At 40.9% G+C, this 12409-nt stretch overlaps 1 protein-coding gene and 1 long non-coding RNA gene across 3 annotated transcripts in view; one reads left to right on the forward strand and one right to left on the reverse strand.

Annotated features, from left to right (window-relative positions):
- LOC144082222 (uncharacterized) overlaps positions 1-12409 on the reverse strand; it is a 12757-nt gene continuing 348 nt past the window's right edge. The window contains exons 3-6 of the long non-coding RNA XR_013303194.1: positions 10580-10630; positions 3647-3723; positions 197-251; positions 1-134 (exon numbers count right to left, since the gene is read on the reverse strand). This is a non-coding gene — a long non-coding RNA (uncharacterized LOC144082222). The remainder of the gene's footprint in view (positions 135-196; positions 252-3646; positions 3724-10579; positions 10631-12409) is intronic.
- Positions 12090-12409, forward strand: part of LOC144082220 (E3 ubiquitin-protein ligase SH3RF2-like) — an 18316-nt gene continuing 17996 nt past the window's right edge. For both annotated transcript variants that reach the window (XM_077609208.1, XM_077609206.1), the window contains exon 1: positions 12090-12311. Coding sequence is in view for 1 of the 2 variants with exons in the window: in XM_077609206.1 (XP_077465332.1) it covers positions 12288-12311 (24 nt within the window). In the remaining variant the exon portion in view is untranslated. The remainder of the gene's footprint in view (positions 12312-12409) is intronic.

The raw sequence follows: 12409 nt of genomic DNA on the forward strand, positions 1-12409 counted from the left end.
ACAACACATTTTATTTTGTTTTGTTTTAATGGCTCCATTTTGCAGCTGTAGCAAGGTTCATTTACTATACAAGCAAATTGTCTTAGACTCGTCATTATCTCCCTCATTACACCATCCTTCTCCCAAGGACTGCTCTGGAGAATACAGACGCTCAATTAGGCTGTTCTGACCGGAAATCCCATCTCTCGGAAATTACCTCTCAGGGAAGCTCCTGATCAGTGATAACAGCATCTCTCCAAGCAGAACAGCAGCTGTTATAAATCAAAGCAGGAGTATATTGCAGAGGATAAAGTATAGCAGCTACACTGTGCTGTAAATGAGAAAAATCTTAATGATAGATAAAAAAAATGAACACAGGAAAAGCTGTGCGTTCACTGGAGTGAACAAGGACATGCTAACTTTGATGGGAATTTAACGTCTTATTTAAAATTAACATTCATCACCAAACTCAGCTCCGTGGGAGACTTAAAATGCAATCAACAATGTCATGCAGTCGATAAATGCATATACAGCCTTGAGGCGTGGGTTGATAAAACGTGCACAAATAGCTTTAGGTGGTTTTTCTTCTTTGAAATATTTTACGGTCAAGAAAGACTAACTTTTGATGTATTGCTATTTAACGACGGCCCTGGGAAAACCTCTCTCTAAATGCATGAGAGCAATCCCTGCATTTGGGGTGGGTAATCTCCGTATTAAATAATTAGCATTTCATTTGACTCCAAGGTAAACGAGACAGAAAATGGGAGGGTGGGGTCAGGTTTAATTACAGCAAACCAGTCATTCGGGCCAAGTGTGATGTGAGAAGAACATGCTTAGTTATCAGTGTACTGACTTTTAGTTTTTTTAAAATATATTTTTGTGGTAGAAGTGTTTTTCATACAAATATTTAGTGTACTAACTAGAAAAGGAAATTTGTGGAGAAATTGCATGGCATTGGTATTGCTCTGCAGGTCTATAGCTATTTCCTAATTCCCATTGAAATTGATGCATATATTGAATTGAATTGAATGCTTTGATTGTCATTATACAAGTATAATGAGATTTAAAGCTTTCATTGGAATTGACTGATGTATCTATCTTTGGTGTTTAAAGATATAGCTGTATTTGGGAATTGACATATATGGCCGTCAATGGCATTGACATATATGGCCGTCAATGGCATTGACATATATGGCCGTCAATGGCATTGCAATATATGGCCATCAATGGGATTGCCATATATGGTCGTCAATGGCATTGACATATATGGCCGTCAATGGCATTGACATATATGGCCGTCAATGGCATTGACATATATGGCCGTCAATGGCATTGACATATATGGCTACCCTTGGCAATGATTTAAATGGCCATTATTGGGAATACTGTATATGGCCATATTTGACATTATATACATCTTTGGTATTGACAGACATAGCTGTCATTGGCATGGACGATTCTAGCCCTCTTTCGCATTGACGGTTATTGCCATCATTGTCTCTGAACCCTATAGCCATCTTTGGTATTAATGGAAAGAGCCGTTACTGGAATTGACGTAAGGAAAAAATTGTTTGGAACAAATTCCTGGCCCATTCATTTTAATCGGTAATATTGATTTGATCTTTTTGTGAGTAAATTCCAAGATACAAGGCTACTCATAAAACCACTATAAAAACATTGTTCCATATGTTTGAAGAAATGCATTTCTACACGTAACTTATCATCTATTTTCAATTCTGCTGTGTTTTTTCTTGCAAAGACCTGATAGTACACATGTAAAATCCCTTGAAATTGCCCATGGAATACCAGATTGAATCTGACAGAGATTAAAGGACGCACACAGATGGTGTGCGTGTGTCATCCGTCCATATCGGTTGACCTACTACCGTTGCTCTGGTTATAAACCCTTAGCTAAACATGGTGCGACCCTTCTCCCATTTCCTGGGCTATTGTGTCCGTTCACTGCCACTCTCACCAGATTTGGATCTGTGAAGTTATGTCCCTGATTTATCTTGAAATCATACTATATGTTCCTTTTAACTCGGGCCGCTATGAGTTTTCAGTCTTTGTGTTGCTTTATTAATTCATGAGTATTTAAGACTTGAATATTTAATACTACAAAACAAGCCCAATACTATATCCTGGGATCACTACTACCTACACTCAGAAAACAAAATTGTTCTTTTTAGGGGTGGAGTTCTGCTATAGAGGGGATATTTTTTTTTTATTGTTTGAAGAAAGCAATAAAAGACTAAAGAAAGATGAAAAGTGAGATATAACAGAATTTTCAGTTAAAGGTCGTTTAAGGTTAACATTATTTTTTTTCATCAAAACCAATCTTTTTTGTGGTTGAAAATAAAGTAGTCTTCCTGTTGTGTTATATTATTTTAAGATTTTATTATTGAATCGATGCTCAGAGGTCACAGTATGGTTTTTATCATGATTAAATTGTGTGCATTTTTAAGAATGGGTGTCTGAGAAAAGGACTATATCCTTCCTTATTTAAAAAAAAATCTTTTCAGCTATCATTTCAACACACGGCTTGCCTTCAGTTTGGATTCTGCAGCTTTTGTGAGATGGTGGCTCTTGCTCACGGCTCGCTAATTGCCTCTGGAGCAGCCTTGCGAAATTGCAGCATGGCAAAATGTCTTTCTTTCTGGCTGCAAATCAGTTGAACAAGTATAATCAAAAGTGTCAAACTTGTCAATGGTGGCATTACCGGATGCAGTTCTGCAGGAAAATGGCCCACTTAGTCCTTCGCCAAATACATTGTTCACACTTAAAAATTTCTGGTCGGTTTCATTTGCCTCAAATTTGCCGGGATTACTTGAGCGGAAAAATGAAAGATTGACTGCAACTGTGTTATTTGCATGCACTGTTTTCATGGGTTTAGTGCCAAGATATTACTTTGTAATTTGTACAAGCCAAGACCAAAGCCAACATATTGTCTCTCTCTCGTCGGTGTAAATGTTGACTCGCCTTCCCGCTCGTTAATCCCCATCGCTCCATGTCAGAGGCGCCAGATTACTCCAATTTCTGGCCTCAGATTCTCATTCAGCACATGCTGCACCCCATTATTCAACCATTCAGCCACAAAGAAAATGGTATTTACCTCAAAGGCCAGAGCACCTCGGGCAGTAAACTAGGACGCCAAAGAAAGGGGGAAATCATTAATAAGAGCGGCAAAGTAGAAACCCACTTCTTTTGGAAGTATCAGCCTATCATCAGTCATCCAAGAACATGACAAACGAGTGAAATCAGCTAGAGAGGGATTTGACACAGATGTCTGACATCCTCATCTAATCCTTCACCACGACTGGAAACGCATGGATGAGATGGATTTGATTGCCATGGTAACAAACGGGGGGAGTAAAAAAAATAATGATAATCCCGCCTTCAATGTTGGGGTTTGATTTGGATGTCAAATCACGGGCTGACTCAATAAGGATGCTGGTAATTAGTCAATATGACGGGCAGGCCCTGCGCTCTATAATCATGAGAGCGCCATGAGAATCTTTGCTTTGAATGAACGAGCAAGCTCCTTTAGATTGAGAGCAAGGAGAGCAATAAGCTTCACGTATAACACGAATTCCATCTGTTCTCGTCTCATAGTTCAACCGCTATGGCTGTCATTTGTTTTAATGCCATGCAAACAATTCAATCTTACCGGAGGACATATCAACATCTGCTTGCAAAGTCCGCATTCCAGGAACGACGAGCCTCGGTCGGAGTGAAGGAAGTGACCTGGATGGTGCAAAAACAGACAATTCCTCGGATATGAAACAGAATAATATACAGGTGATGTTTAGAAATGTATGGTGCAACTGCACAGTTTTAACCGTAACAGAGAAAATGTCGAAACAGAAGAAAGTAGCAGTAGAAGAGTTAGCGGTATTAAACTGACGAAAGCCTTTGGTGAGTATGTAAAGCTCGGCGAGGCTCTGGCGACGTGTCGGTTTTTGTGAGCTCTACAGATTACAGTCGCGGTAAAACCGGAGCTACGATCTGTCTGGCCTCTGGATGACATTTGGTGTCACCTTAATTCTTTCTGACACACTTCTGAGTATTGACTGAGGGAAATCAATTCATGATTTGTAATGATGATGATTGATGTTACACTTAATACCGATGTGAGTATTGTGAATTTAAGGGTTAACGTCCATCCAATTCATTTGAAGTGGGAAGGTGGCAGCGAATGAGCGTTCGTAAATGGCAGTTGTTCGTTCATTCGGTACCAACCCTCCTACATCAAATGGATTGTGCGTCTAGCACCGTCAATGACAGGTAATGTCTGACCAAGCCATTTGAGCAATGATTTTATTTTATTTTACATCCAAGTGTCCATGCAGAAATCTTGAATTAATATATTTTTTTTTTTTTTTAAACATGGTATGAGTACATTTTTAGCATTGGATGATACCTCACAGCCGCAGATGGAATTGGTATCAGGAGCCATAAAAACTGGTATCAGCAAAACTAATTATGAAAAATGACAAGCACACATTTTTCGTAACAAAAGGAAAATGTATGTATGTAAAACAAAATACTGAAATTTGAAAGTTCCCTACATTTGTCAGGTTTTGACCCCTGAACTAATAAAGAAGCACTGCATTACTGCACTGATTACTACCATCTAGTGCTCAAGATGAGAAGTGCAACACCATGTAGGCTAAGTTTAAGCTTGTTGTGAATTTTAGACATTTCCATTTTGACCAGGCTAAGAATAAACTGTCCTAAGCATCATTAAATATTTAAAGACTTGTGCACCTAAAGTGTGCAGAACATTGAATAAATAATTAAAATAAGAGCATCAAAGACAAACTTGTTCAAAACTAAGATAATTACTTGCTTTAGAAAGAATATAACATCGAGATAGCCTGTTCAAAGGGCAAACTTGATTCAGTCATTTGTTTTTAATTAGGATTTTTGTTATCACACAAGTCATGAAATCACTCTCAAACAGATCATCTTTCTGTGAGTTCAAGATTAACTTCAGTGGGGCTTTCAAATAATTTGATCTCCGAGCCGTGGGAGTAAGAATTGGCATTTTTGCGTTTGAGTGCCCTCGTCTCCCATCCGGCCGAATAATGGACCGCGGTGAAGGGAAGTGGTAGTATCGTGTTTCAAGTCTTTTATACCAGGAGAGGACTGGCTAGACACACACTAGCGGGGGAAAAAAAGTTGCAAGAGAGAAAAAGAGAAGCGGTAACAATAAGTACTTAGAGAGATGCTGGATAGAGACGGAGAGAGAGTTGCAAAATGTAGAGGGGGAACGCAGCTGTCTCAGAGGTTTGTGTGTCCTATTTTTAGTCTCCCTAATGCACATCTCCAACTCAAACAGCTGCTGGAGCATTTGCATTCCAAAACACTTGCGCTGTTGTCGTTTCTTACGGTCAACACCGGAGAATTCCATGCAACTGGGAGCCCAAAACCGGCTCAGGTGTAGTTTAGCCATACTGGTGTAAAGGTGTAGAGCAGGGGTCTCAAACTTGCGGCCCGCGGGCCAACTGCGGCCCGCGGGACGATAATTTGCGGCCCCGTCTTAATATGAAAGATCGATTTTTATTTTTTTTATTTTTATTTTTTTTTTATTTTTTTTTTACCCCTTTCCCCATGATGGCGCCGTTTAAGTGGCAGCCAGTGGCAGTAGCTCTGTCCACTCATGTTTTTCTTGTTTTACAGCATGTTTTACATGAAAAATTAGAGGGAACATTGACATGCACCTGCTTGTGGCAGGTGTGATACTGGTGTGCCGATAGCGAGCAATGATGATGTCGTGACCGGATGATTCGCCTAAAGACGTTTCGCCGACGGACGTTTGACAGACGGACAGGTCGTACTAGTATTTGTTAGTTTAATGATTAAATACAAATACTAGTATTTGTATTTAATCATTAAACGCTGTTTTCAGCTGGATTTGACCGAATTTGAGAGCATTTTGAGCCGTTTGGCGAATGGACGTCTATAGACATTTTTTTGCCTCCATCGCGATATCATCCAGTATTTGTATTTAATCATTAAATGCTGTTTTAGGATGGATTTGACCCGATTGCTGTCATTTTACGGCTCGGTTCTGCTACATCTGCCTGCCCAAGAGTGCTTATTCCCGGACTGCCATTGATGGTAGACGAACATTGATTTTTACTATAATTTGGACAACACCGGCGGCGGGCCGGATTAAAAATCCTAACGGGCCGTATATGGCCCGCGGGCCGAGGTTGAAAAACTTGTACACACACGATCCGGCGGGGCGAGCGTTCGAATCCCGTTTCGGCGAAACCTCTGTTCGGCCGAATGAACGTTCGGTGGAACGTCCATTCGGCGACCTGCCTGTCTGTCAAACGTCCGTCGGCGAAACGTCTTTAGGCGAATCATCCGAGTACCGATGATGTCGCTCACACTGGTACTCAGTGCGCTCAGGGAGGTTGTCTTTCTGCTCAGACCAACAAAAAATTAGAGGGAACTTTGGTTCGGAGCTGAATGAACCAATCACGGTGAGGTATACGGCTCTGGAGGGCGGGACATCGGCCGGGCTGTCCAGTGCCTCGCTCACTCACTCATTCCTCCAATCAGCTGGGCGGAGGAGAAGCCGTGAGGCCGATCACTCCGCTCGGCGCGCACACTCCTCCGCTGCTCTCAGCATAGAACTGAATGAGGCGCTATGATCCGTGATCCAGCCTGTGTCAGTGTCTGTAGCCATATCCGCGATTGAAACGGAGAGCGAAAGTGCACATGCGCCACAAACCCGCGCGACTGAATGTGAAAGATCAACCCGAGACTCATTCCAAGTGGAAAAACATATTACAGAGCCCCAGAGATGTCTCTTTCAAAGCCTGCCGTGAAGAGAAAGGTCGGTGATGAGCACAGACAGTTTCAAGAAAAGTGGGGAGTGCAATATTTCTTTGTTGAACACAGGGGCACCCCGACGTGTCTCATTTACACTGAAAAAGTTGCGGTGCACAAGGAATACAATTTGAAACGTAATTGTACTATGAGACATGCTGAGGAGTACGAAAAATACCAGGGAGATGAGAGAGCCAACCAGGTTGCCAGTCTTAAAACACGTCTTCTGAGGCAACAGGATCTCTTCAAGAAGGCTACCAAAGACAGTAATGCAGCAGTCAAAGCTAGCTACGCCGTTTGTGAGTTGATTGATCCTGTGCTACGTGATCCCAAATGGCTCATGGACTATTTGATAACGTTGGAAAGTTTTATCAGTGCTTTTCTTGTGGAAATCCTGATGCGGCCCAGTCTCACCCAGACTCGGCCTCTAGCGGCCCCCAGGTAAATTGAGTTCGAGACCCCTGGTGTAGAGTAACATTTGAAATGGAAATAAATAATACAGAATAATAAATAAAAAGGAAAAAACAATAAAGGGCGGCCCGGTGGGACGAGTGGTTAGCGCGTCTGCCTCACAGTGGGGGACTTGGGTTCAAATCCAGGTTGGTCCACCAGTGTGGAAGTTGCATGTCTGCGTGGGTTTTCTCCGGGTACTCCGGTTTCCGCCCACATTCCAAAGACATGCATGGTAGGCTGATTGGACACTCTAAATTGCCCCGAGGTACGAGTGTGAGCATGAATGGTTGTTTGTCTCCTTGTGCCCTGCGATTGGATAGCCAACAATTCAGGGTGTCCCCCCTCCTCTGGCCAGAAGTCAGCTGGGATAGGCTCCGGCACCCCCCGCGACCCTAATGAGGATAAAGCGGTTCAGAAAATGAATGAATGAATGAATCAATGAATGAATGAACAAATACGTAACCAGTTGGCGTCTTTTTAATTAAATAAATGTAAATACATTTTTTTTAAATGTAGTCTCAAAATAGATGGCGATTCATTTGATAATTGTTAATAAATTGTCGATTAGTCGGTGAGTTGCAGAAATCGTAGCTGGCAGACGAACGAAGTCATAACTACCATAAGGCCCGCAATTAAGATGATTTGACACCCCAGGTATAGAAGATGAAGCCCCGCCTCTCAGTCCTGCAGTTGTTGCTTTTTTTCTGTTAGCACGAGTTACCTAAGCACATCCACACGAGAGCGAGGTTCAGCGTCACATGATCTAAAGTGCAGCAGTAAATAGCTTACGTCCCATGTGAGCTTGCGAGTGGGACACAACAGGCTGGAAGGAGTCATTAATGGAGGTCGTTAATCTCCATTTTAAAAGAAAGGAAAATGCGGTTTGAAAAAAAAGAGCAAAAGCCCAATGATGTCTCAATACATTCTTGAATAAAACCTCATTTGAGGTTGCATGGCTAGGTTCTTGCAAAGCGAGCGTAGGTATGGGAGCGACGCTACCCTGAAATAGGAAAAGAGGTTGTTTCATTTATTTATCAAATGTAAAATATTTATGGATTTCAATCTACTGGCAGAGCAGGACCGGGCGGCGCAAACTGTGGATGGAAGAATAGCAAAGTTGCTTTATGGGTAGATGTTTAAAAAGGGAAAGTGGTGAAAAGGCTGCCTACTTACTGTTCTGCATATATTTTGGCCCTGAATTACATCTGCCAGGTTTTCAGGGAGTCACAACTGAGTGGGTCAGCACACCGATAACTATTAATAGCAATTTCTTTTGACAAATCGATAACTAAACAAGATGCAAATTTCTGAAGTCACTGTCCGCCATTGACGTTGCCATAGACATCCAATTCATTTGGACTAAGGGAGGCTGACAACCCTTATCTGATCAGAAAAAACATGTAAATATATATATTTTTCCTTTTTTTTTGTTACATAATGTTTCATTCTATTTAAATTTTAAAAGAAAATCCAAGTAAGGTTCCTCTTCATTAAATTTTTAAATTTAAAAAAATTACATTTTCCTTCTTTTCAATTAATAAAAGCATTAAAAACACAAAAATGCTGTTTTATCATTTATTTTAGTAAATTAGATTTTGAGAAATCTATCAAATAAAAAAATAGAAAAAAAAACACTAAACATGCCCTGTTTTAAAATTTCCAAACAGTATTTCTTAAAACATTTCATTAGAAAAAAAACTGTCAAATTATCGTTTTCACTTTCTTTACCCTTTAGTATTTTTTCTTTAATTTAAATAAAATGTAAAAAGATTAAACTAATAAAAAGATAAATAATCAAATATATTCATTTATATTGAAATCTCTAATATTTCTTTTTAATAACAAGCAAATGAATACGAAATATGAAAACGGCTGTAAATATTCCCTAATTTCTGTAACACGAACCGTGAAGGTGATTGATACAAACTGTTAAGCCGACTCGGCGAAAAAAAAAATCTTTTCGCGGCAGCCGTCTTGTGCCCTCATCGACTGACACTGGGAGCGAACACCTCGGTCACATACTGTAAAATGAGTCTCCTTAGACTCAAGCAAACTGCAGACATTCCAGTTGAGCCTGTTTAGCAAGAGCATTATGTTTTCCCTCAAACCACAACCCCAGAACATACGTATCTCTTTACAAAGTTCATGACAGGCCTTTTAATGCACCTCCAACCACGTACGACGTTTTTCAAAGCTAATCCATACAAAACCGCTCGGGAGGATTACACATTTGGACTTGATGTCGCATTGAAATGAAGCTTACAAAAAACCTACGCCCGTCCCCACATAGGGCCTACAGACGATCAAACACAAAAGGGATGGGGAGGGGGGGGGGGGGGGGGGGGGGGCACAGGAGGAAGAGGCGATGCTGCGACAAATCACATTGAGTGAGTTAGTAGCACTCTGAGCTTTGGCGCTATTTTAAATAAAACATGAAAGCTGGAGAAGAAGGCCCTCCTCCAGATGCTGTGACTTGTGACAAAACATGATATTGTGAGACAGCACACACAGCTCCGAGCAACCCCTGGGAGGACTCTTCCCTCGCTTTCAAGGGGACGCCGCTAAGTGGAAGGAGCGGCACCCGCTCGACCGCAATCTTTTCCAGAACGCACATCAGATTTCTTCTATTCCACTGTTTCCCGTTCAAAAATAATGGATATTGAAATATCCATTTGAGGCTAGCAGCAAATGAACGAAACGTCACGCTTCTAGTGAGACACTATTTGTTGGGAGGGTGCATCTTGGCCAGAGGAAGAACAAGTTTTTTTTTCTGAAACTCATTCGCTGTCATTGACAGTTTCAGATGTCCAATTCATTTGAAGTGAGACGTTGGCAGCGAATGATCGAACGTCTTCTTCAAATGGATTGGAAGTCTACAAGTTTAGAACTGATTGGTGGCTGGACACCAAACAATCGCACGCTTCAAGGCAGTATTCATTCCAATACGAGTATTGGTGCCAGAGAACACCCAAAAAAGGCCCTCAAATCACCAAGAAGTGACCCGGAAATTACCTTTAATGTATAAGAACTGCAAATGTCCCCTGAAAATGCCATCCAATCAATCAATAGAACATAACAAAAAAATTACCAGATGTGATCCATGGGAAGCAGATCATTCCCATGCAAGTTCTCATTCAATTTAAAGTTTTTAGTCTGCATCAGAGTCGACAAGGTAAGTAAGTGTAAGATGACCTTTGGGACAGCTCCTGTACGAGATTCCTTCCTGACAGACAACCCCGTCACAACACACACGGGGCGGCTACAAGTTTTGACAACTCGGAACATTGTCCATTAAGTAACTCACATGTAGATCTGTTCCGGCTCCCTTCGCTCGGTGCCATTAAACGTAGAGAGGCTGAAAAGGAAAGGCCTGTGTCAACACTGATATGACCATATAAATAAATCATGTGTAATCGCGCTCTCTCCTTCCTGTGTTTTTAGAATTCCCTGACTTCTCCTGACGTGGAGAAACACATGAAAATTACATGTCGAATTTCAAAAATTCAAAAGGATGTTCTGAACTTTTGTCGGCAAGATGGATAAATCATTTATTGTTTTTTGAACGACAGAAATATCTTTAAATTATCTCTTTAGATGAGTGTTGGTTCATTCGCCTCTCCCAGTGAAAATGGATAAGACGTCTGTCACTGGCATTGAAATGTGACCAGTCTTGCCAGTTTAAATTAATTAGACAGCATGAAATGAGTTGAACACTCTTTAAAAAAGCAATTGTTACTCGGGGCCGTTTGTATTTTTCTTATGGAATGTATGTATTTAATAATGATTTTTATTAACAGTTTATTAATTATTGCAGCTAACTTTGGGTGAAAGGCAGACAACACTCTGGACTGGTCGCCAGTCATAGAGACAGACAAACATTTGCACTCACAATCATACCCCTGGCGTAAACTTGTCATGTTTTTGGGGGTTGGTGCTTGGGTGTAGTATAAAAATGATACAAAAACTACAATAATGGTTTATAAGTAAAAACAATATACTACATGCTAAAATGTGGTAATATTCACATTTCCTTAGTGAACAAAACTGCTTGGTCTGTAAAAGATTAAAGGTCTTAATGTCCATTTTTTAAAAAGTTGTCCATGTAGTGACCACTATTTTTGAAAAGGTTAATTGAGGGTTTTTTTTAATCAACAGTGTATTATTAAAAAAAATATTGACAAGTGGCGGGCCGGCAGATGAGTGGTTAGTGCGTCTGCCTCATAGGGTCCTGGGTTCAAATCCACGTCGGTCCACCTGTGAGGGGTTTGCATGTTCTCCACCTGTATGGGTTTTCTCCGGGTACTTCGGTTTCCTCCCACATTCCAAAGACATGCATGGTAGGCTGATTGGACATTCTAAATTACCCCTAGGTACGAGTGTGAGCGTGAATGGTTGTTTGTCTCCTTTGAGCTCTGCGATTGGCTGGCTACCAATTCAGGGTGTCCCCCTGCCTCTGGACCGAAGTCAGCTGGGATATGCTCCAGCACCCCCTGCGACCCTAATGAGGATAAAGCAGTTCAGAAAATGAGATGAGATGAGAAAAAAATATGTATAATAATAGTAATAATACCTATTGTGTTTTTTGTTATTACCAAACAGTCACTTGCACAATGTAGGATTACTTGCCCAATGAGTGTTAAATGTCTTCAAAAAACAACGAAATATGAGTGAATTGCTCAATAAAATTTCAAGTGTCAACTTTTAAATAGCTCTCAAACGTGGTCAAGCAGTCTCAGAAATTAATCACGATATTTGTATGACAGATTCAAAAGCGCAGGTGACGCTTTGACGCTGCGCGGTCAGTAAACGCACCACCAGAGGGAGACCATGACATATGACAAGGCTGTACACCGGTGATACCTCCCTGCATTCATCCATATTCTTATGGAATACGGAAGACTGGTGCAAGATCGCGTCGGCAAATATAACATTCCTTCAAAAATACCGTCGTATAAAGTCAAACTTAAATAGATCTATGCCGCTTGCAGGCTGACAGCACGGAGAATGCGGATATGGAATTCCATAGAGTTTCCTTCGTAAGTAAACCCTTAATAATAAAAGTGTTGTGTCGTTTAGTCCTAACATTACATTTCTAAACGTTTAGTCAGTGACAATTGTTTAGCTCAATAAGGGT

Source organism: Stigmatopora argus, chromosome 9 (genome assembly GCF_051989625.1).
Source record: "Stigmatopora argus isolate UIUO_Sarg chromosome 9, RoL_Sarg_1.0, whole genome shotgun sequence".
NCBI classification, from domain to species: Eukaryota; Metazoa; Chordata; class Actinopteri; order Syngnathiformes; family Syngnathidae; genus Stigmatopora; species Stigmatopora argus.